The 23552-nt window shown below is 42.9% G+C and overlaps 1 protein-coding gene across 4 annotated transcripts in view; it reads left to right on the top strand.

The window, feature by feature from the left end:
* The window catches only part of POLL (DNA polymerase lambda), a 52055-nt gene that overhangs the window by 4394 nt on the left and 24109 nt on the right, over window positions 1-23552 (top strand). For 3 of the 4 annotated variants that reach the window (XM_040361928.1, XM_040361927.1, XM_040361930.1), the window contains 4 exons: window positions 5619-5736; window positions 10151-10448; window positions 14378-14543; window positions 21677-21991. In XM_040361928.1, coding sequence (XP_040217862.1) covers window positions 5628-5736; window positions 10151-10448; window positions 14378-14543; window positions 21677-21991 — 888 coding nt within the window. In that variant the 5' untranslated portion in view covers window positions 5619-5627. The remainder of the gene's footprint in view (window positions 1-5618; window positions 5737-10150; window positions 10449-14377; window positions 14544-21676; window positions 21992-23552) is intronic. The other variant, XM_040361929.1, reaches the window with a different exon arrangement.

Genomic DNA, 23552 nt, shown 5'->3' with positions numbered 1-23552 from the left:
CTCGGCTAAGGATGAGCTCCGGCGTGTTCGCACAGCCCATGTGCAGAGCCCGCCAAGAAGTCTGCGCTGCGCTAATCACAGGCAGTGAGACATTGTCCTGATGTGCGGCTGCAGAGATCGGGAAATGTCTCACTGCCTGTGATTAGCACAGTTCCGACTTCCTGGCGGGCTCTGCACGTGGGGTTTGCGAACACGCCGGAGCTCATCCTTACACTTGGCTTAATCTCCAAAATGTACCCTGCCAGGTGGTACGTTTAGGAGCATTCTAATTGGTCAGCGCCGTGACATGGACTACGCCGACCAATCGGAACCCGTGTGGCCCCTCCTGTTAGTAGGGAAGAAGATATTAAGCCAAGGGGATTTCTAAGCCCTGGTCCGGTGAGACGGTTATACTGGGGCTCAGAATGGGAGATCGCCGTGCTCCAGGTCAGCGGGACAGGTGAGGAGTAAGGATGAGCTCCGGCGTGTTCACATAGAACACATGCAGAGCCCGCACAGGAAGTGAGCACGGCGCTGCGCTAATCACAGCCAGGGAGACATTGTCCCGATGCTCGGCTGCGGGGATCGTGAAATGTCTCCCTGGCTGTTATTAGCGCAGCGCCGTGCACACTTCCTGGCGGGCTCATCCTTAGTGAGGAGGGTGTCCTGTGTAAGTTCACCTTACAGATTTTTCTGTAAAGGTGAATTTGCACTTTAAACTCACTTGGGGCCTTTTCTGCATTAAATTAGCTAGTAGTTTAAAGGGATGAGGTGGCAACCCTAGCGCTGATGTACACTTTAATTGCTTCAATACAGGGCACTATTACCGCCTTCCTGCCCGGGCCAATTTGCAGATTTCAGCGCTGTTGCACTTTGACAGTTCCGCTGTCATGTAAGACTGTGCCCATATGACATTTTTTATCATTTGTTTTACTTAAACATAGTTTTTTTTTTTTTTGGTGGTATTTATTCAGTTCTGGGTTTTAATTTTTATTGCTAAAAGACTGAATTTTTTTTTTTTTTTGTAAATAAGTTAGGGCCCTTTTACACGGGGCGGATCAGTAATGATCCGTCTCCGTAAGCTCAGTGGGGATTGCTCCGTATATCCCCGCTGAGCCGGCGGCTGACAGGGCCGTCCCCGCACACTGTGCAGGGACCGCCCTGTCTTTTCTCCGCTCTCCCCTATGGGGGGATCAGATGAACACGGACCGTGTGTCCGTGTTCATCCGATCCGCAGATGGAAGAAAAAATAGGATTTTCTTCCGTCCGCAAAATCGGATCTTTGCTGAGGCGGGTGATTACGGATGTTTATCCGCTGACACCCGCAATCACATAGGAACCAATGTATGTCCCTTTTTCATCCGCAAACGGATGGATGAAAAAGCGGACATACGGTCCGCACGTGTGAAAGGGGCCCCTAAGCCATGGTTTTACCAACCACCCAAACAGATATGCAGCCGCTCAGGGCTGTACACATGCAGTAGCCACCTTTGATTTACAGCCACAGCAAAGGCTAAACCCTATGTGATGTCTGGAGGGCAGTACTGGTGCCAAATGCAACCTATTCAAGTGAATGGGGCCATGCTGAAACTGCATACACAGCACACAATTGCAGTGTGCCAGCATTTTGATGGTTAAACAAGGGGGGGAGGAGGGGCCATTTAACTCCTCACCGCCAGTCAAATACCCTCTGAAAATTATCCACTGCAGATTCCTTTTTTTTATTTTTTTAAAGGCATTCAAAGATAGCCACATGTCTAAATGAGCACCTAAAGCGTGTGTAAACTGGCACAAAAAAATTATAATTGCAGGTTTAGGTCATGATGTGCTAGTATGCACTGCATGCTAGCACATTATGACAGACTTAGCTGCATTGGGAGCCCTCCAGCACAGTGCTGTCACAGCTCCCCGGCGCTTCCATTTTCTCCCAGTCCTCCTTTGGGTTTACAGGCTCCAAGTGTATGAATGGCTAGGACCCCGGCACAGAGCTCTGAATGTACAGCACGGGTATGCCGTCACTTTAGAGTGCATGCGACGGTGACGTCACTGGCTGCATCCTCTGTGAATATTTTCAAAGCCCTGCAAGTTTAAGAGATATTACATAGGCTTACTTGTAGGTTCACATTAAGTGTACTTTACTTCCACTTTACCTCTCGCTGACAGCTGAATGTAGAAACCAAAATTGCCAGCAAAGTAAAAAGGCGCGGGTTCTCCCCCTCAGGTGTAGTATGGATTCAGAGGGGACCCCCCCAAATCCATACCAGACCCTTATCCGAGAATGCAGCCCGGCATAACAGGAAAGGGAGGGGACAAGCGAGTCCGCCCCCCCCCCCCCGAACCATACCAGGCCACATGTCCTCAACATGGGTGGTTGCTTTAGGGCAAGGGGGTTTTTTTACGGCTCCACACCCCAAAGCACCTTGTCCTCATGTTGATGGGGGGGGAGGGATTCGTGTAGTTACCAGACCAGAAGGGAGATGATCATAGATTTTTATTTTTAAAGTTTACTTGCGCTTTAAGTCATTGACCAAGGCATCACAAGTCGTGTTCTATGTCTTTTGACTCACTGCCATTCACACCTGCGTGTAATGTCTTTTTTCCCCTCTTCTTGATAACTAGCTTTCCATTGACTAAAGCAAACATTTTTAGACCTAAAAATGGCCAAAAAAATAGGTGCACAAACCTGGAAAAAAAAAACGGCCTCCAAAATCATCTCAGAAATTTACTGCAGAAAAAATCTGACATGTCATTTTTTTCAAAACGTACTGCAGCACTGAACTGGGAGCAGGCAAATTTGTCCTTGAATTTCACCTGGTAATCCTGCCAGTAACACACTTCCTGTCCTGCGGTGACAACCCTCAATGTACTGCAGAGATATGCAATTAGCAGACCTCCAGCTCTTGAAGAACTACAAGTCCCATGAGGCATACATAGCAAGACTCTGACAGCCACAAGCATGACACCCAGAGGCATGATGGGATTTGTAGCTTTCCAACAGCTGGAGCTCCGCTTATTGCACATCCCTGATGTACTGTATGGAGAACAATTTATAAACACTTGATTTTTTAAGTTGTAATCTTAATGTAATTTTTTGTTGTGGCAAAACCATGCTAATAGAACAGTGTTTTTTTCAAAATAACCAAGGCACTTCAACAAAAAAAAACGTTATTTCTCAAATCGCCTTTCAGGACAACCTTGGAGAGAGCGCAGCTCCGCCTCTTCAATAGGAAACGCACCCAGGCTTTGAATCCCTCCTCTTCCACCATGGCTTCAGTTATTGTGTTTCCCCCGCCATGGTTGGAGCCAGGGAGCTGCGCTTTTCTCCAAGGCTGGGGGAGGACAGGTTTTTCCCTCAAGGGTGGCAGGTGTCTGCTGCTGCTGCTATGGACCATCCCAGCTCCCCTCTCTTTTACCTTTAGGAGGGGTGTTCCGGAGTCCCCCAGTCTCGCCTGCTCACGGGAGCAAAAAGACCCGCAGAAGGTTCAGCGTCTTTGCGCCCGGAATCCGCGTATTATGGCCCTGGTGGTCGGGCGGGTTCCGCTGTTCTCAGCGCCCCGCATGTCGGTTCCGGGTCCCGGCCAGCGGGCGATCTTGTCTTCCTGTGGGGGCGCGGCGCTTGTGGCTCCATGCGCCTGGAATGCAGAGACTAGGGGGCGGGTCCTCTGACCGGTGCTTCCGTTTCCGGCCTTCGCTGATGAAATTTAAAGAACTCAGCGTTTTCTTACCCTGCTGTTTTTTCTACCAGAATGGAGGAGAGATCTACAGCAATGGCGGATACAGGCGCCGTAAGCACCGATCAGGCCCAGGTAAGAGGGGTACAATGGTACCTTTTTATTCTGAACCTTATGGGCTCTTGTGTGGTTTTATTTTTTCCTCCCTATGGGAGCCTGTCTGCTTTGCCAGAAGCGTTTGCTGGGCCGTTTCTGCAGTTTTGTTTGGGTGGTTGCTGTGATGCTGGGGGGACACTTTTTTTCTGGTGGTGGTGTTTTTTGCACTAAGGTGTTTGGTGGCTAGATAGAACTCTAGATAATGTTTTTTTCCTGAAACAAGATAATAAAAAACTTAAGCAAAGCTAAACCATTAAATCCACCAAGTCAGAGGAAGTGTCCCTCCTGCAAGAATCCTCTCAGAGATTCATGGCAAAAATCAATGTGTAGATCATGTATTAAAGATCTGGTTGAAGAGGAATCATCTCAACAAATTAAAGAACTATTTTCCTCAGTCCGTGAACTTTCAGATTCACTCAGCTCAGTGAAATCTCTTTTGGTACAAAGTTCGGTTCAAGCTGAACCCCATCAGCAAGCCCAAGAGCCTCCACTTCTAAACCAGTAGAGGTGGACTCTGGGGATGAAGGGGCAAGTACTCTTCCCTCTCTTAAAGATTCTGATGAAGAGGAGGAGGAAGACGCGGGCAGAGCCTCCAGATATAGGTTATCCCTGGAGGATGTGGATGAATTGTTGAGCGCAATTTACACCACCCTGGACATTCAGGAGGAAAAAGTACAATTATCTGTCCACGATAAAATGTACCAGGGCCTGGATGATTCCAAACACAGAGGTTTTCCAGTCCATAGGGTACTATCAGACACAATTAAAGAATGGAAAGATCCGGAAAAAGGACCATTTTTACCCAAATCTCTGAAGAGAAGGTTCCCCTTTGAAAATAAAGAGCCTGAAGTTTGGAATAAGAAACTTAGAGTTGATGCAGCGTTCTCGCAGGTTTCTCGGCGGACTGATCTTGACTTTGAGGACATGGGGGTCCTAAAAGATGCAATGGACAAAATGAGAACGTGTTCTCTTTTTTTCCTGATGAGATTCCTGGCGGTCTTTTTCCCAGCACTTTCCCAATGGGAAACACTGCGGTGGAGCATACACGCAGTCAGGAAACCCGGCCAAAGCTCTCACCGCAGTTTTCCCGACGGGAAAACCTCTGGTGTGTACATGGAAAGTGACCGAGCAGGTTCTCGGTTTTTCCCCCCGGGATTCCCGGCAGACTTTTTACTGCCGGGAATCCCGATCGTGTGTACTAGAGGGTTGTTGCTTTGTAGTTCACAGAAGATAGCTGGCAGAGCTAACAACATTGTTTGATATATTCATCTCACAGGAAGTGACAATGGGGTCACTCAGTATAGTGACAAATGTATAAAGCTGGCCAGATACACATTATTTTGTTTTAATTTAAAATCTTACAGATTACTTCACACATGCTATACAGAGCAGATCCTCAAATCTCCAGCACCGGCTATTGTATTTTGACAGCCAGCCCCACATTAACCACAGCCAGTTTGTATGCAGCCAGAATCGCTGGCCCTGTCTACATCCAGAACCAGGCAAAGCCCATATTGCATGTAATCAATTGGACAAGTGGTTACATGCAAACAGTGGTAGAGGTGGTCATTCATTTACTGTATACAGGGTACAAATCTGGCCACATTGCTGATGGCTGAAAATGTTGGCACACATGTGAAGTGGGCCTTTAGTAAATCAGCCACACAGATGTACCAGATTCTGTGTGCACCAGTTTTAGTAAATCTCTCTAACAATACAGAAAATCAAAGGGAACAAGGAATGACTAACTTGCATGTTTACTGTAAATGTGAGCGGGAAGGACCAGCTATTAACTGATTTTTTTTTTTTAAGATAGTTTGCATGGAACCGAAAGGAATTGTTAAAGCGTTCCCCAAAGTAAAACGGTTGAGAGAAACTAGCAATTCAACACAAGAAGCAAAAAAGATCAAAGCAGATGTTGATGTTCAAGGTAAGATGAAAAGACTGTCCACAAATCAGACAAGCTGTAGTCTCATCTCTGGTATGCTAACATTTATTAGTTAATATGGTGGGGAAAAACTTGCAAGCAGTATTTATAAAAACGATTTTCTCTTTAAAAAATGTAAAAATCAAAACAAAAAAAGTTTTTCTCTTAATGTGGTTGTAAGACTTTTTTTTGGTATTAAAATAAAACAGATGTTTTACTTACCTACTTTACTTGCCTGCCTAATGCAACAATATTGCACAGAGTAATTCCTTACCTCTTTGGTGGCCCTCCTCCAGTGCTGCCCACATCTTCCTGCGGGTGCTCCCATAGCGAGCCATGTGCTATGGGGGCACCCGTGCAGGCACGGTCCTGAACCAGGCTGCGTACATCCATAGACACACAGCATGGCTCGACAATGCCCCCCCTCCTCTCTCTCACAGGATTTGACTGATAACAGCGGGAGCCAGAGGCTCTTAGTGTAGCCTGTGAGAGAAGGGAGAGAATGACTGCAGCCAGGCACAGCTTTGGATCGCTAGAAGTCTCTGGTAAACGTTCGGGGGCAGGGGCTGGGAAAGCTATGAGGCATTTTTTACTTTAATGAAGGGAATGCATTAAGGTAAAAATCAGTTTAGGTTTAGAACCACTTTAAGATAAGTATCAGCATGTTCTAGGTCTTGTTCACAAAGGGTGGCGCTAAAGAGCTGAAAAAACACAATTCTTTGCCGTTTGTATGTAATACAAGTTCCTGGCCAATGCCCTTCGGACAAAAGTTCTACGCTTTGTCCGATGAAAATCCGATCGTGTGTACAAGGCTTAAAGGGGTTGTAAAGGTAAATAGCTTCCTTTACCTTAGTGCAGTCCTCCTTCACTTACCTCATTCTTCCATTTTGCTTTTAAATGTCCTTATTTCTTCTGAGAAATCCTCACTTCCTGTTCTTCTGTCTGTAACTCCACACAGTAATGTGAGGCTTTCTCCCTGGTGTGGAGAAAGCCTCTTGAGGGGGAGGGGGCGAGCAGGCAAGTCAGGACACTCTCTACTTTGCAGATAGAGAAAGGAGCTGTGTGTTAGTGGGCGTCCTGACACTCCTGCTCGCCCCCTCCTCCCTCAATAGGCTTTCTCCACACCAGGGAGAAAGCCTTGCATTACTGCATGGAGTTACAGACATACAGAAATAAGGACATTTAAAAGCAAAATGGAAGGATGAGGTAAGTGAAGGAGGACTGCCCTAAGGTAAAGGAAGCTGTTTAGGGGAAAAGTGTTTTTCCTTTACAACCCCTTTAAGAGAAAAATGAAAACCCTTTTAGAGAAATTTGGATATTTAAATTTTTTGTATGTTTGATATTCACATTTTCGCAAAAAGGCACAATTTTTTTAAATTTTTAAATATTTGTTATTTATTAACTCAATACAGGTTAAGATTATATATTTAGCAGGGATTGTGTAAATTTTTTATTTTATCTGCTAATGATTTTAGTGTATTTTCAGCGAAACCTATTGCTTTTGATAAACGTTTTGCGCAAAAATCACAGGGCCTTAAAAACTTGTAGCACCTTTTTTTTATTCTACAGGTCATATGCTTTCAGAAAATAATAGGTTGGGGGAAGGGTCTTTTACAAACTCTAAAAGCTGTATGGAAAAATTACAAAAATTGTCTGGCCAGCTGAGTTTAAAAGCGGAGCGCAGGGCCTGACAGCGAAAAGGTTAAAGTCTAACTTGTAGCTTTCTTTCACTTTAATAGTTAGTTTGGACCAAGTACTAACCAATAGTCCCACTGTCAGTGCTGTATAAACTTTATGTAGCATCAGCTACATACACTATACAGCACTGTGTTCCATCAGCGGGATGGGGACTTCTCATCCAGCTACTGGAAGAAAATCAAGTCGGGCTAAACGTGCCGCTCGGCCATTCACGGGAAGCTTTGTATTTTCTTAATGAATACAGGGCTTATTCTGACTGGCTGAGGTGAAGAGGCACTTGGAGCCTGACTCCATGGCTGCTGCCTAACACAGTGTTGTATGCTATCTGTAGTTTATGCACCACTCACAGCAGGCGCATTTGTTATTGAAGGTAATAGTTTGTTTGGACCAAACAAACTATTTTAAAGTGACTGAAAGCTTGTCTTTAAAGCGGAGCTCCACCCAAAAATGGAGCTTCCGCTTTTCGGACCCCCCCGTGTCACATTTGGCACCTTTTCAGGTGGGAGGGCGGTGAAGATACATGTCTAAGACAGGTATTTGCACCCACTTCCGGGAATATGGTACTGTGGCAGCTACGCCTCTACCCGCAGCCCCCGCTGTCTTCTGGGAAACACACTGTTCCCAGGAGAAAGCGGAGACTAGTGACGGCGCGGCGCGCTACTCGCACATGCGCAGTAGGGAATCGGGCAGTGAAGCCGCAACGATTCACTTCCCGATTCCCTAACCGAGGATGGCGGCAGGTGCTGCCGAGGGACGAGCTATTGCTCGTCCTTGGCTAACGACATCGCGGGCGCGCTGGACAGGTAAGTGTGCATTTTTTAAAAGCCACTCCGCTTGAACGTTTTGGATAGAATGGTGTTTTTATTTTGTTTTTGTTTTTTTGTTTTGTTTTTTTATTGCTGTCCTTCCTGTTTTAGATTTCTCCACAGCAAAGCTCAGGAGGGGTCACCGGGACTGTAAATACAAACTGACCATCCTATCTCCTCTTTTAGCAATGCTTTTTCTTTGTGTCCCTTTTGAAACTTCATTAGGGGCTGGTACCCGTGGCTACTTGTAAATGAACACTTCACATATTAATAGGGAACATGTCAGCATATAAAAGTGCTGTTCCTTAGCCTAGGTCATTTGAAAGTGTTTTTTTTTGTTGTTTTTTTAAATAATCAACACTGAAATACTAGGTTCTGCAATGCTTTCTATGTGTGTGTGTATAGATAATTACAAACTAGACAGTTTTTGATGTTAATATTATTCAAATATTTTTTTTTTTTATCTAAAAGTTGTTCGCCTTTTAACTCCCTTGTCCAAAGATTCTTCTCACATCTGCTAGATCTTCACTGTGTGGTTGGAAAGCATCTTCTGGCTTAGTAGAAAAATCTCTATCAGTTCCTATGGATAAGCTGTTCATTGTTGGAAAGCATACTAGACAGCTTCTCCATTGGGATGAATAGTGATTTTTATGCGCTTGCGTAGAAGAAATGTAGACAGGGTTCCTAGTTAAGATCTGTCACGAGAAAGGACCGGTTAGTATAATATTTGAAGGAGGTGGGGTCAGGAAAAAAATAACTGTGCTAAAAATACAGTTATCTTTTAATTCGACCTTTTATTTATATAATAACACACGTAAAAAATAGATCAGCTCTTTAAATGACAGTACATTTTGGAGTGTGTCTGTACCCAAGAACAGACATTTGATGTATTGCAGCTAACCAGTCCTTAGTAGTAGAGAAATTAAGAGGAATATGCTAGTTTATTAATATTAAAACTGCAATTTGTTTTTAATTATAAACATGGTATATTTGCCTGCTTTTCAAAGGTTTTGCACAGAGCAGCCCCTATCCTCCTCTTTTTGGGTCCCCCGTTCCAGGCTCCTCCCCTTCAGCGAGTGCCCTTTCTATGCAGGCTCACTCCCGAACTGCCCTGTCAGCGTCTATTCACACAGACCGGGTGGCTTGGCCCTGCCCCCCACTCCCTCGCACACCATTTGATTGACAGCAGCTGGAGCCAGTGGCTCCTGCTGCTATTAATGTGCCCAAGCAGGAGAGAAAGCTGCTGCTCTCGTGCACATCACTGGATCAGTAGCAGGCTCAGGTAAGTATAAGGGAGTGCTCTTGCAACACAGAATGTTTTTTTTTTTTTCCTTAATGCATTAGGGTAAAAAAAACTTAAGGCTTTAGAACCACTTTAACTGTACGCAGGGAACAAATAATCGAGCGGTAATGAAGAAGTTCGGTCACGTGAGGTAATAAAGAAGATGAAAATCATATTCAAGGGTGGAACCAAACTCTCACCAATAGTACCAGGTTTTCCTAAATTTCTTCTAATGGTAGGGAGAGGCATTTATATCTTTCATTTGCTTGATTTCATTGATATGAGCAGACCATTGCATCAAAGTGGGGGGTCTGGTTCCACAGGATAGGGATACTGACTCTGGCCACATTTACTAAGTGGATCAATAGTGAGGTTTTGTATCTTTTGGGGCATTGTCTTTTTGGACCTCTGTAAGTTTGTAACACAATGCCCAAGGCGAGGACCAGAAGGGGGTAAGAAGGTGGCATTCCCAAAACATGTTTAAATAGAGTGTCCAGGTTTTACCTTGAATGAATCATGTAATCAGACTGTGTAGCACTGTATAATGAAAGCAAAAATGCTGCTAACCCCCCCCCCCCCTTTTTTTTTCATCATCTTTTTTTTTTATATTTTTTTTTATGTATCTATTCAGGAGAATGTTTTGCCGGAGTCAGTGCTTATATCCTACAGGCTGGAATTGGCCAAGCCAGATCTGGGATCTTTCAGAAGCAGATCATTCAGAATGGTGGCCAGGTCGTTTCTCTGTTTAGTCCAGAGGTGACACACATTATAGTGGATGATGGAATGGACTGTGGCCGTGCTTTCCGACTTTTGAAGTTGTCGAAATTGCCCACAGGTGTACAGCTAGTGAAATCCAGCTGGTTAAGCCTGTGTATAAAAGACAAGAAGGTTGTAAATACAGCGGGGTACAGCATATTCATTCCAGACAGGTATGTTTCTTAGGGAGTAACTTCACTTTTGTTGACAAAATAAGGATCCCCTCTGAGCCAATCGCAGAAGCAGGAAATTCAATTTTTGGGTGTGTTTTGTACACCAAGGGCCAGATTCACAGAAAAAGTACGCCGGAGTATCTGCTGATACTCCGGCGTACTTTCAAATTTGCCGCGTCGTATCTTTATTTGTAATTCACAAAGAAAGATACCATGGCTTTTGTCTAAGATCCGACAGGCGTACGGCTTCGTACGCCTTCGGATCTTAGGATGCAATACTTCGGAGACCGCTGGGTGGAGTTTGTGTCGTTTTCCGCGTCGGGTATGCAAATTAGCTGTTTACGGCGATCCACGAAGGTACGCGCGTTTGTCGCATTCTCTTACGTCGTCGCTAGTTGGTTTTTCCCGTCGCAAACTTACGTCTGCTATTCCATGGCTTAGATTTAGACCAGCCATGTTAAAGTATGGCCGTCGTTCCCGCGTCGAATTTTAAATATTTTTTTTTTTTTGCATAAGACGTCCGGAAATACGAAAGGACGTAAAGCACGTCGCCGTTCAAAAAAAAACACGTTGGGGCGCCGTAATTTCGCGCAAAGCGCGGCGGTAAATTTCCTAATGGAGCATGCGCAGAACGTTCGGCGCGGGAACGCGCTTAATTTAAATGGTACACGCCCCTTTGTGAATCAAGCACTTGCGCTGAAAACTTGCGGCGGTGTAACGTAAACGAGATACGTTACGCTGCAGCGCAGGTACCTGAATCTGGCCCCATTTGTGTAATAAACATCTCCGGGTGGCCATATTGCATTGAATTTTACAGAAAATTACAGCGCTGTAGATTGAAAAGTTAAAGGTAATTTTTAAGAACATTAAATTAGCCTATGGCTTGAGTACCAATTGGTTACACTATAAAAAAATCCTCTCCTTTTTTTTATTTTTATGGAGTGACCCTTTAACTGCTTCCTGCTTGGCCTATAGTCAAATGATGGCCGAGCAGATGCTTTCCCATCCTGGGTGGGCATCATATGATGTCCTAGTTAGGCGCCTCCTGCACGTTCTAGCGGCCTCGCTATGACCGGACACAGCAGATGACAAATCATTGTCCCGGGCCGGCCCCGATACTTTGATCATTGTGACCAGAATAAATTTGGGTAACTTCAGACATTGGCACCATCTATCTATCACCTTTTGGAAAAAAAATACTAAATGCACCAACAATGATAAAATACATAATGTACTCATATTTACATTTTTCAAAGGGGTTGTAAAGTTTCGTTTTTTATTTTCTATATGGGTTTTTTTAAGCTAGTGTATTGTTGGTTCACTTATATTTTCCTTCGATTTCCCTTCTAAATGTTTTTTTTCTTTGTCTGAATTTCTAACTTCCTGTTTCTCCTCTGTAAGCTTGCCCCCATCATCCAAGCCATTCCGACTGGGGGTTAGTCAGCCAGAACAGCTTACTGAGGAGGAACAGGAAGTGAGAAATTCAGACAAAGAAAAAAAACATTTAGAAGGGAAATCGAAGGAAAAGGTTAGTGAACCGACAATGCACGAGCTAAAAGGAACCTATTTAGAAAATACAAAAAGAACCTTTACAACCCCTTTAATTCTGGCCTGCAGAGAGAGTATTTTATACACAATCTGTGTATTACGGGTGCAGTGCAAAGACTCCTGCATTGCCTATCCCCAACCCAAGGTCTGTACAGAGGTATGTTATGTTGTGGGACTGGAGGAAGTTCTAAAGTGTGATGACATCACTGCCCTCCTGCCAGCATGCTTTGTGGGTCCCGTTGCCATATTGGCAGATGGGAGTGTGGAATCTGCCACTGATAGATCCCCATGAATAAATTATGCACCTGTGTGAGCAGAGCCTTGCACAGCTATGCTGAATTCAAAGAACATTTAAATCCAGTAATAAAAAAGCACCCAGCGATTCTGGTAAGGGGGTGGTGTATTGGGTTTATTGGTGTACACATATAGGCATATTTCTACATGCAAGCTGGAATTTACAAAACTGAGACGGAAATGCAGTTGCTTTTCCTATGCCAGGCAAAGTAACAGATACACGTGATTGTCCCCCATCCCACCCATGCTGCTTATCTTTATCACTGTTTACTTGACTTCCTGTTTGCCCACTGGTGCAAGTTGGTTTGGATGGAGCTTACACAGGGATAAAGAAGCCAGTGCTGTCTCATGGTAGAAAGAGGAGGGATGACCATAAATACTGGGTTTAAGATTTTTCTTATAAGGGCATAGACAAAGCTCGGGTTCACTTTTAAGTGCCCCAATGCACAGATATACACATGTATGAATGGGGCCCAATCTATAAAATACAAGTTTTACTTTGCCATTGCTTGTTTGCTTTAAATAAACGTGTCGATAAGGACTTTCACAAAAACATTTCGGTATGTGTTGTTTAAAAGGTGAGCTGATTGGTTATGAGAGCTTCCTTTACCATGTTTTATGTACATGTTTTCAACCATGCTAACATGGTTGAAAACATGTACATACAACAGGGCTCGACAAATCCCGGTCGCCAGGTCGACTAGAAATAGGGTCCTGGCGACTTGGCTTGTGAGCTGGCGCCATCTGGTGGTGAGCCGTTGGTATTACAAGTTAAGCATTACAAGTTAAACAGCAGTTCTAATGTAATTTTTCACTATTTTTCACTATTTTCACTGCCATCTTCTTCCCTCTAATTAGAACCCCCAAACATTATATATATTTTTTATCCTAACACCCTAGAGAATAAAATGGCGATCGTTGCAATACTTTCTGTCACGCCGTATTTGCGCAGCGGTCTTACAAGCGCACTTTTTTGGGAAAAAATTACACTTTTTTTAATTAAAAAATAAGACAACAGTAAAGTTATCCCCATTTTTTTTTTTATATTATGAAAGATAATGTTACGCCGAGTAAATTGATACCCAACATGTCACGCTTCAAAATTACGTCCGCTCGTGGAATGGCGACAAACTTTTACCCATTAAAATCTCCATAAGCGACGTTTAAAAAAATCTACAGGTTGCATGTTTTGAGTTACAGAGGAGGTCTAGGGCTAGAATTATTGCTCTCGCTCTACCAATCGCGGCGATACCTCACATGTGTGTTTTGAACACCGTTTACATATGCGGGCACTGCTCACGTATGTGTTCGCTTCTGTGTGCAAGCTCGTCGGGACAGGGCGCGTTTTCTGGCTCCTAACTTTTTTAGCTGGCTCCTAGATTCCAAGCAAATTTGTCAACCCCTGACATACAACATGGGGAAAGAAGCTCTTAGAAATAACCCTGTAACATGCATGGTAAGATTTGTGCTTCACAAAACCTATGGATGTTCATCTGCACTAAGCTGTTATGAGGTATCATGTATTTGTTTTACCACACATCTATGAATGGGGCCTTGGGTAGCAGGTCAGTTAGTTATAAGGAAATTGATATCCTAGGCTTTCATGCATGTGGTTAGAACTGATTAGAATCTGTAGTAGCATTTTCCTCAGGAAAGGTTTCGTTTTTTTTTCGGCCTCCTTTTACCATTTTTTTTTATCCTCCCAAGCAGGACTGTTAATGTTTTGAGTATAGGCCCAGTTTATTAGCTCAGTGTATAATTTGGGGTTTAGGTGACATTTAACAAGGAGTAAGCTAGGAGCAGGTTAATAGTTCTGCATAGTAAATAATGCAGTTGTATTGTCACTTGTTGCCTTTATACTGACAGCTGTAACTGTTTATAAATTATTTCCTGAAAGCTTCTTTCTTCTGCTTACCTGTTTCCTAGAATTTGTTCCTGAAATCTCCTGTTATCACTTAATAGCTATGTTCCTGCCTCCCCTTACTTTCAAGTATTTGCCCCATGGGCATACAAGTACTGCATGTCTGCAAACTTCAATAAAACCACATGTAAAGGTGAATCTTAAAATAACTATAATCGTATGGCAGGTACCTGGATGTGAAAGACCAAGCAGAGCCTGAACAAAGGGACACGGGCATTGTGGATGACAAGAAAGAGCATGATGAACTGTCACAAGCTACAGCCAGCTGCACCCACACGGAAGAAGCTTGTGATCTCTCTAAGCTGAGTGATGGCAAACTGCTTAATGTACAGGTGAGGTGGACGATTTTCTCTATAGGTGGAAAATCCGCTGCTTAGCTCTAACTTATGCTTCAAAAAATACACGATTAGTAAACTATTTAAGCTTTTAATAATAATAATAATAATAATAATAATGCAATCCATATAAATTTACTGCCAATCTTATCTCTATCCTAATATCACTTTAGTTAATTATATACCAATGATGGTGTTCAGATAAGGTTCAGTTTAAAAAAGCATGATACGTGTAGTATTATCATAGCTATGTATTATTTGATACTTTTTTCCTAATTAACAAATCACCAAGAGTACAATTTGGAAGCACAATTGATCATTACAAAGCTAGCGCTTGCATGTAGAGAATGGTATTTGTCCAGCAGGAGACACCAAGGTCAGCCTGGTTGAAGAGGGTTAATATATGAAGATAAATTCGCAATAGTGTGAACCCAGCCGCCACTGTACCAGTTCTGGGGTTTCCTGTCTGCCTACAGCAAACCCCCAGTACTGGTATAGTTGCGGCTCGGTTAGTATATTAGTATATATTTATGAATTTTTAATTTTACATATGTTTTTGAGTAGTGCAGCTCCCTATATTTATCTCTCATTGCTGCATTAATTTTTTCCTTGATCCTGAGTAGTCTCCCAGTACCTGCTGCTGAAAGACATCCACACAGCAAGATGCTGTCACCACCATGCTTCACTGTAGGGATGGTATGGGGCAAGTGATGAGTGGTGCCTGGTTTCCACCAGACATAACGCTTGCCATTCAGAACAAAGAGTTCAATCTTTGTTTCATCAGACCAGATAATTTTGTTTCTCATTGTCTGAGAGTCCTTCAGGTGCCATTTGACAAACTCCAGGTGGGCTGATATGTGCTTTTTACTGAGGAGTGGCTTCCGTTTAGCCACTCTATCACACAGGCCTGATTGGTGGAGTGCTGCAGAGATGGTTGTTCTTCTGGAAGGTTCTCTCTTCACAAAGAAATGCTGAAGCTCTGTCAGAGTGACCATTGGGTTCTTGGTCACCTCCCTGCCTAAGACCCTTCTCCCCCGATCGCTCAGTTTGGCCGGGCAGCCCTCTCTAGGAAGAGTCCTGGTGATTTCAAACTTCTTCCATTTAGGGATGATGGAGGCCACTGTGTTATTGGGACCTTCAATGCTGCCGAAATGTTGCTGTACTCTTCCCCAGATCTGTGCCTCAATACGATCCTGTCTCAGAGGTCTACAGACAATTCCTTGGACTTCATGGCTTGGTTTGTGCTCTAAAATGCACTGTTAATAGTGGGACCTTATATTGACAGGAGGCCTTTCCAAATCATGTCCAGTCGACAGAATTTACCACAGGTGGACTCCACTCAAGTTGTAGAAACATCTCAAGGATGATCAGTGGAAACTGGGTGCACCTGTGCTAAAAATCGAGTGTCATGACAAAGGCTGTGAATACTTATGTACATGGGATTTTTTTATTTTTAATAAATTAAAGATTTCAAACAAACTTATTTTACATTGTCACTATGGGCTATTGTTTGTAGAATTTTGAGGAAAATAATGCATTTAATCTATTTTTGAAATAAGGCTGTAACATAAAAAAAATTGGAAAACGTGAAGCACAGTGAATATTTTGCGGATGCACTGTAGACTCAACAATACTGTAATAGAAATTAAAGTTTACTTCTGAAGGAATGTTCAGGGCTCCACTATAAACGCCACTCCACTCCAATATAAACTATCTTGTGCGAAAATAAAAATCCACTCCCAAAGCAATACTTTAATGGTGATTTTTATTTATTGATGTTGATATTATTTATATCATTTTATTGTTTGATTTCATGGTGAGTTCTGGTTAGAGGCTAAAATATAAGAGATGTAGAATTAGGATATTAGGTGTTTTATTGAACCACGTCTTTGGTGAGGAATCACTGAAATTCATCCAGTTCTGCCATAGATAAAGGTGTTTTCCTAATCATACTGCGGTTTATTACATCCATGTTTAATAATCCATTTATAGTAGGGACTTTAGGAACATCTAACGCTTTGCAACAAACTTCCTTGACTGAAAAATATTATGTGTATATATTCCTAGAGAAAATATTGCCAATGTTGCCAGCAGGCACAATCTCAATTTTTTTTTGCCCGTAATTTGCATATTGTAATTTAAGGGTCTTGTCGTTTGATGCCGAAAAAAGGTTTTGAATATTGACAGTCGTGTGATCATAATGTCACGGCTGACATAGAGATCATTTGGCTGTTTTAAAGTGGGTGCTAGGATTCTCTGTCCCTCCATATCTAACATGTTCTTAGCTAATAAGGGGACTTTAATGAAGTGAAACCTGCCATTTTCTCTCATCTCTTCCAACTAGAACTAAAAGCTATGTAGGGTTTGAAGTGGGTACTCCCAAGTCCTGCAGGACCTTATCAGTGACTCACTTCTCCTTTTATGATTCCATTTGGACAAATGATAGTGTCAGGAACTTGGCAGGAAGCCAAGATGCTGGGAGGGCTCCCCTTGCGGCCAAGTGCAGCACACCACTGAAGGTGACACAGCAGGTGTGGTGCCCACAGAAGCACGGGTGCCTGGTTGCTGAAGACAGACGTGCTTGGGAGGTCCAGGAGACAGAGACCAGTGGAGCACCTGGAAGCTGAGCCAGGAGCCAGGCCAAGGATCATTCACAGGAAGACAGTCTGTAATCAGAATGACCAGGGCTGACTTGAGTCTTAGTACAGAGAGCAGGATAAACAGAGTCCAATAAACAAGCCGGGGTCAGATGCAGGGAGCAGACAGAAGGAGGTCAGATGCGAGCCAAGGGTCGAGCCAGAGGATCAGGAAGAGTGGGTCAGAACAAGCCGGATCGGTACACAGGAGATCAGATCAACAAGAGATTCATGATACAGAAACACAGGTGGAGCTGAAGATCAACCAGCAAATGCAGACACTAGCAGACTTCCTTATATAGGCCCATGTGACCTGCTGGTAGAGATACTGGGTCCTAAAGTCCTTCTCTTGCTGTTGGTTCCCTGACAGTGCCTTTGCCTATGCTGGTTTGCCAACCCTGCACCATTACGCACAGGGATGCGCCTATTTCCCTGACAAATAGACATGATCAAGGCTTTTCTCACTGAAGGAGGAAGGACGTGGCACTTTTTGATTATTTCCTATAGCTTGTGGAGATATTTTGAAAAGCCACTTCACATTTTTGTGTAGCTCTGTTGGCAGGCTCTCTAGTCTTTTTCTCTATTATGTGGTTTCTATATCCTATGTGCTGTTACTGTTGTACCTGCAATCTTTTTGATTCCAGGGTTAACAGAAGGGACTGCAGTATCCTATACCTCACCAGCCATATTTTCATATACAGATCATCTGTATTTGAAAAATGTAGCTTTTGATCTATTTTCTCTTTTGTGCCTGCTTTTAAGGGGCCAGTTAACTTGGTAGTCATGTTGAATTGCTCTGTTCATTAGCATAATTTATACAGCGAGCTTCTGTGACCTTTGTAATTCAAACCCACGTTTGCAGAGGCATTTTCTTTTTAGTAGAGTGTGGTTTGCTCATGCATATCCAAATGTGAGTATTTTATTAGGACTTTAAGAGTTTAGTAAATCATAGTTCCTTTTGTATACTGGCTGAGATTGTTGCTCTAAATTCTTTTGTTCTTCTTCTTAAAGTGGTTGTAAAGGTACATGTTTTTTTACTTTCATGCATTCTATGCAGAGCAAGCTGCTTGCTGTGGGGGTACCCGGCAGGAGGGAGGAACCAGGAGCATTGGCGTGGGACCTGAGAAAAGGAGGATCCAGACTGCTCTGTGCAAAACCACTGCACAGAGCAGGTAAGTATAACATGTTTGTTAGTAAAATAAATAAAATAAGGCTTTACTATTACTTTAAGCCCCCGTTCACTTTAGAGCAATTTCCAAAACTAGTTCCTGCACTACTTTTGGTGAGTTCGGGGGCGATTTCAATAGACCTCTGTGCATGAACCCGCACATATGTCTTTCAAATTGCCCCCTAAATTCGCACTGAAATGCAGGTTTGAAATCGTGCGAGTTCAGTTAAAGCCCAACTTGGGGCTCAGTCCCACATTCTCCAGTCCCACCCAATGTGGTCTTTAATTTTATAAATTCCCTTTAAAAAGCCTCAACACTCTCTAATATGCAGATTATAACTTTGTTAATGATGTTTGTTGAATGTTTTTTTTTTTCCTAATGGAATGAGTTAAAGAGAACCTTTTCATTCACCAAACATATAAACATGATGGCATCTTTTATAATCTGCTCTATTAGCAGACTGCTTCACAAAATGTGCTAAACAATCCAGATTTTAATTTTCTGTCAAGTCATGAGCTAATCCACCTTTTCAATTATCACAACTTTTCCTTCTTGCTCGTGTATTGTATTTTCTGCAGCAAAACATTCATTACCATCCCCTTTGCACTTTATTGGCTACAGAATGATTATGGGGTTGATTTAGAAAAACTGAAGAGTGAAAAATCGGGTGGGCTTTGAATAGAAACCAATCAGCTTCCAGGTTGATTTAACAAGCTGAAGTTAGAAGCTGACTGGCTACTATGCACAGCTGTACCAGATTTTGCACTCTCCAGTTTTAGTAAGTCAAACCCAGTGTGTCTGGTCCTTCAAATTAAAAGCTGGACTTATTGGGCATCGCAGGTTGGAGTTATCTCATGTTGAAATCTGGTATCTATTTTCTGATTTCAGTATGTATCCCTGTGTTGGCGCTCCCAACCGATCAGTAACCAGATATGCAAAGGCACTTTGATAGCCGAGTGTGGTTTCCACAAATATTTGCAGATGTTTGCCACTGAGACCCCTGTTTTTTTATGACTTAGAAGTAGGTTATACATTAGATTCCGTTTGCACACTGGCATTACTAAACATCAGAATATTTAAGAAGACCACACAAGCAAAGTTAATTCTTACCACATGCGTAATAATGAGACTTGGCAGTTTTGTAGTTCAAGCTGTGCCTATGGGTCAGCCTTTTCTGCCCTGTGTCATCATTCAGTTCCCGTCATGCCTCCTGCAGTGACTGCACTCTGTAGAAACCTGAGTAATGGCAGTTCCATCCCTATGTCATACAACTACCAGAAGAAACCTAATTCGAAGTGTAATGGAGTGCTCACTGTGTGGAGCATGACTATACTTTCCTATCTGGTTCTGTTGTAGCCAAAGTAACTTTTATGATTGTTAATAAATGGACCTTTCTGTTTTTCTGGCTATCCTTATTTTTGTGACTGCCAAATTAATGTCTGGTTGTATTCGCTTCCTTATAGATGTTGAGTTTAGCCATAAATTTCCAGAATTCTTGTGCATCTATGACATATCGGTTCCCCTCATTCATACCTATATAACAGGGGATGTAAAATTACATGCAGATTGTTGTAGTGTAGAAAGTTCTGTTAGGGGTAAATATGTGTTTAAAGCAGGGGTGGCCAACCAGTAGCCCGGGGGCCACATGTGGCCCGCGGAGCCCTCTGATGTGACCCGCGACCTCCTGCTCTGGAATGGCGTGTTGGCAAGCCCAGATCGAAGGTTGCCGACCCGCCATACCGCAGCATCAGTGTTGTGAATGAAGCTGGTGGTAGAGGAAGAAAGCGGCTGTGGAGCAGAGCCCCATAAGCTGATGCGTCCTCTACAGCGCCGGTTTTTGCAACAAGCGGAGTCTATGGCAAAGTTCAGCTAACCCGCAGGATAGACACAGGTGCACTACGCTGCACCTGCGGTGTGGGTAAACCACAGCACATCAGTGTGAAAGCAGTCTTAGGCCCTTTTCACACGATCAGCCTGACCAAATGGGACCCTCAACTCACCTCTATAGAGTGACAGATGTCCATTTACGCCTGCCTATTTCCAATCCGAAAATCAGAAGGGAATTCGTCCCCTTCCATCTGGGTGTTTCGGAGGGCCTATAGAGTAGCCGTGACCTGTCATCCACCCGCTCTGCTCATTGTGGCCCGCGACTGGTTACCAAGTTGCTTAAGTGGCCCTTGCGCTTCAAACTAGCTTTCACTAGTGCAGCTTCAGAAATCAATTGTTTTCAATGGTTTTTCAAGACCGGTACCTGGTAAAAAAACAACTCTCCCTACTAGAAACCTCAACGGTAACCTCAGACCTTTTTGGAGGCTTTGTTAAAACAGCAGACTGGCTGAAGATCAGGATTGATTTACAGCAGGTTGGCGTGTGGGTTGGCTTACTGCTCTCATCCTGGAAAGACTGAGTGCATTAAGCCTTTATATACCATTCTCTTAAGGTTACCTTTGTTATGTCTGCTTCAGATTTCTGGTAGCAGTAGAAAGGTTTATGTAACTCTCATGAAAAACGTTGTAATGTTGACATCTAAAGTGACATCAAAGTTTTTTTTGGGGTTTTTTTTTGTCCCAAACCATCTTCTTTACACTCATTTTAAACATGTTACAATGCATTACTCTATATACACCTTCTATTGCTCTATGCTCCAGTTCTGATGCTCATTCCCATTGTAGGCACTTTTGGCTGTGGACACGGGTCAGCATGGACAGTGTGACTGGTCTGCTGCTACACAGTGTCGCACACAACAACCTGCGATGCACTATGTGTTGTGACACCTTTCTATCAGAACCAGCATTAACTTTTTCATTTGAGCTACAGTAGCTTTTCTATTAGGTCAGACTACACAGTCCAGCCTTCACTCCCCATATGCATCAGTGAGCCTTGGGCTCCCATGACCCTGTGGTCGGTTCGCTGCTTTATTTTTTTATTTTTTTATTCTTTGGACCATTTTTGGTCAGTCCTGACCACTGTAGAATGGAAATATCCCACAAGAGTTGTAGTTTTGGGGATGCTTTGACCCAGTCATCTAGACATTACATTTTGGTCCTTGTCAGTCTCTCCAATCCTTGCGCTTGACCATTTTTTTTCTGCTTTGAAAACATCGACTGTAGGTACAACATGTTCACTTGCTGCCTAATAATATGCCACCTGCTTTCAGATGCCATTGTAATGAGATAACCAATGTTTAAATTACCTGTCAGTGGTTATGGCTGATTGGTGTATATACACACTTCTCTTTTGTTAAGAAATGTATGCTTCTGTGTTGTTCTTTAACACTTTATAAAGACTATATTATGCATTTAATGATCTCCTTTTCTCTCTGAAGGAATCTGATGAGGGCAGCGATGGAGAGGATTGTGATGTTAATCAAGGTGACCTAGATGCATTGATGTTTGGCCAGCAAGTTGCAAAAAACACAGAGGGTGAGAAGACTGGTAAAGAAGCGACCATGGTGTCTGGAAATTGGGTGTGCGCCCAATCATCTGAGACCAAGAAAAAGAATCACAATCAGCTTATCACTGAAAAGCTGGAGGTGCTCGCAAAGGCCTACTCTGTTCAAGGAGACCGCTGGAGATCTCTGGGATATTCAAAGGCTATAAATGCATTAAAAAGTTACCATAAGCCAGTTACATCTGCTCAGGTGAACAAACATATTTATTTAATGTAGCCATTATTGAATGTTGATTATTTGTTTTAAATTTGTTTTTATTCAATTTTTATACACAGATATAGCTTTCAATACATTTACAATAAGCATATATAAATTACATTTAAAATAAAACACATCATACATTGACAACAATATGGGTCTATCCTACATCCTCCTAATTTTTCTTCTCTCTTCCCTCCTCTACCACAACTTTCCCCTATCCCCCTCACCCCCTTGAAAAGGGGGGGAAAAAAAACCTAGTAACCCCACCCTTCCTCCCACCTGTTATATTTAAAGTGCCATGTGCCTGATTTCCCATTTCTTATCCTTTTAATAAGTAAGTGTGACATCAATATTTTTTTTAATTTATGAGGGGCGAGCGTGTCACTCTTTCCCCATTACCCACTTACCCCTTGTGTAAAAAAAACAACAACAACCCCCATCCTCCTTCCCACCTATTATATTTAAAGTGCTTCGTGCCCAATTTCCCATGTCTTATCTTTTACCTTCTGTGGCATCTATATTTTTTATTTATGAGGGGGCAAGAGTATCACTTTCTTCCCCCAATACCCACTAACCACCTCCTGAATCTCAAAAAAATGGGGGGGGGCACTCCTCCTCCTTTAGGCTAAGCCAGCCGAAATTCCTTAAGTACTGCCTTCACTTCTCATATAACTTGCCTATACCAGCAAATGTCTGAACTCTACCCAACTCCTCCAAGTTCTAGTAACTCCACTTTTAGATTCCTTATGTAGGTATATTGCCTCCTCCATAATTCTTATTTTTTCCACCTCCCTCAACCATTCCTGTATCATTGGGGCTTTCTTTATCCTCCACTGTTTCGGAATTAATATCTTCACTGCATTCAGTAGAATTGGGATAATTGCTGCTCTGTATTTCTTCCTAGGGATAGCTATTGCATGGAACAGACATTGCCATGGGTCCAAACCAATTTCAATTCCACTGATCCTCTTAAGTCTAATATTTCCACCCAGTATGGCTGGATCTTAGGGCACTGCCACCATATGTGGGCATGGGTTCCCACACTCCCTCCAACATAAAGGTGACACCTGGGGATTTATCTTATGTAATTTTGCTGGGACATAATACCACTTAGTAATTTAAAGTTCATTTCTTTTATCCGTGTGTCAACAAAGGTGGTGTGAACATAGTCTAAAACTTTACTTATCATTGTTTCTGATAATGTCTGATTCAATTTTAATTCCCAACTTTCTGTGGGGGAACACGGATCCTCCCTCTTAATGTGTCATCAACAACGTGTAAATACTAGAAATTCCATGCCTATCTATCCCCACTTGGTCAACACATTTTTCCCATGAATTCAGCCTACCAACCCCCCGAATGGGTTTTGGGAGGGATTCTACAAAATGTTGAAGTTGTTTATATCTCCAAACTTCCCATAGAGTGGTCCCATACCTTTCACGTAATTCGGATAATGAACATAAGACATTCCCCTTCAAAACATCCTTTAGTCTCAGGTAGGTCGATGTGGTCCATTTTAGATATAATTTATTGTCTTTCCCCGGTGGAA

The sequence above is a fragment of the Rana temporaria genome, chromosome 8, assembly GCF_905171775.1.
Source record: "Rana temporaria chromosome 8, aRanTem1.1, whole genome shotgun sequence".
In the NCBI taxonomy this organism is placed as follows: domain Eukaryota; kingdom Metazoa; phylum Chordata; class Amphibia; order Anura; family Ranidae; genus Rana; species Rana temporaria.
Note: the sequence above shows the minus strand (reverse complement) of the source record. Positions and strands in the feature narration are given on the sequence as shown.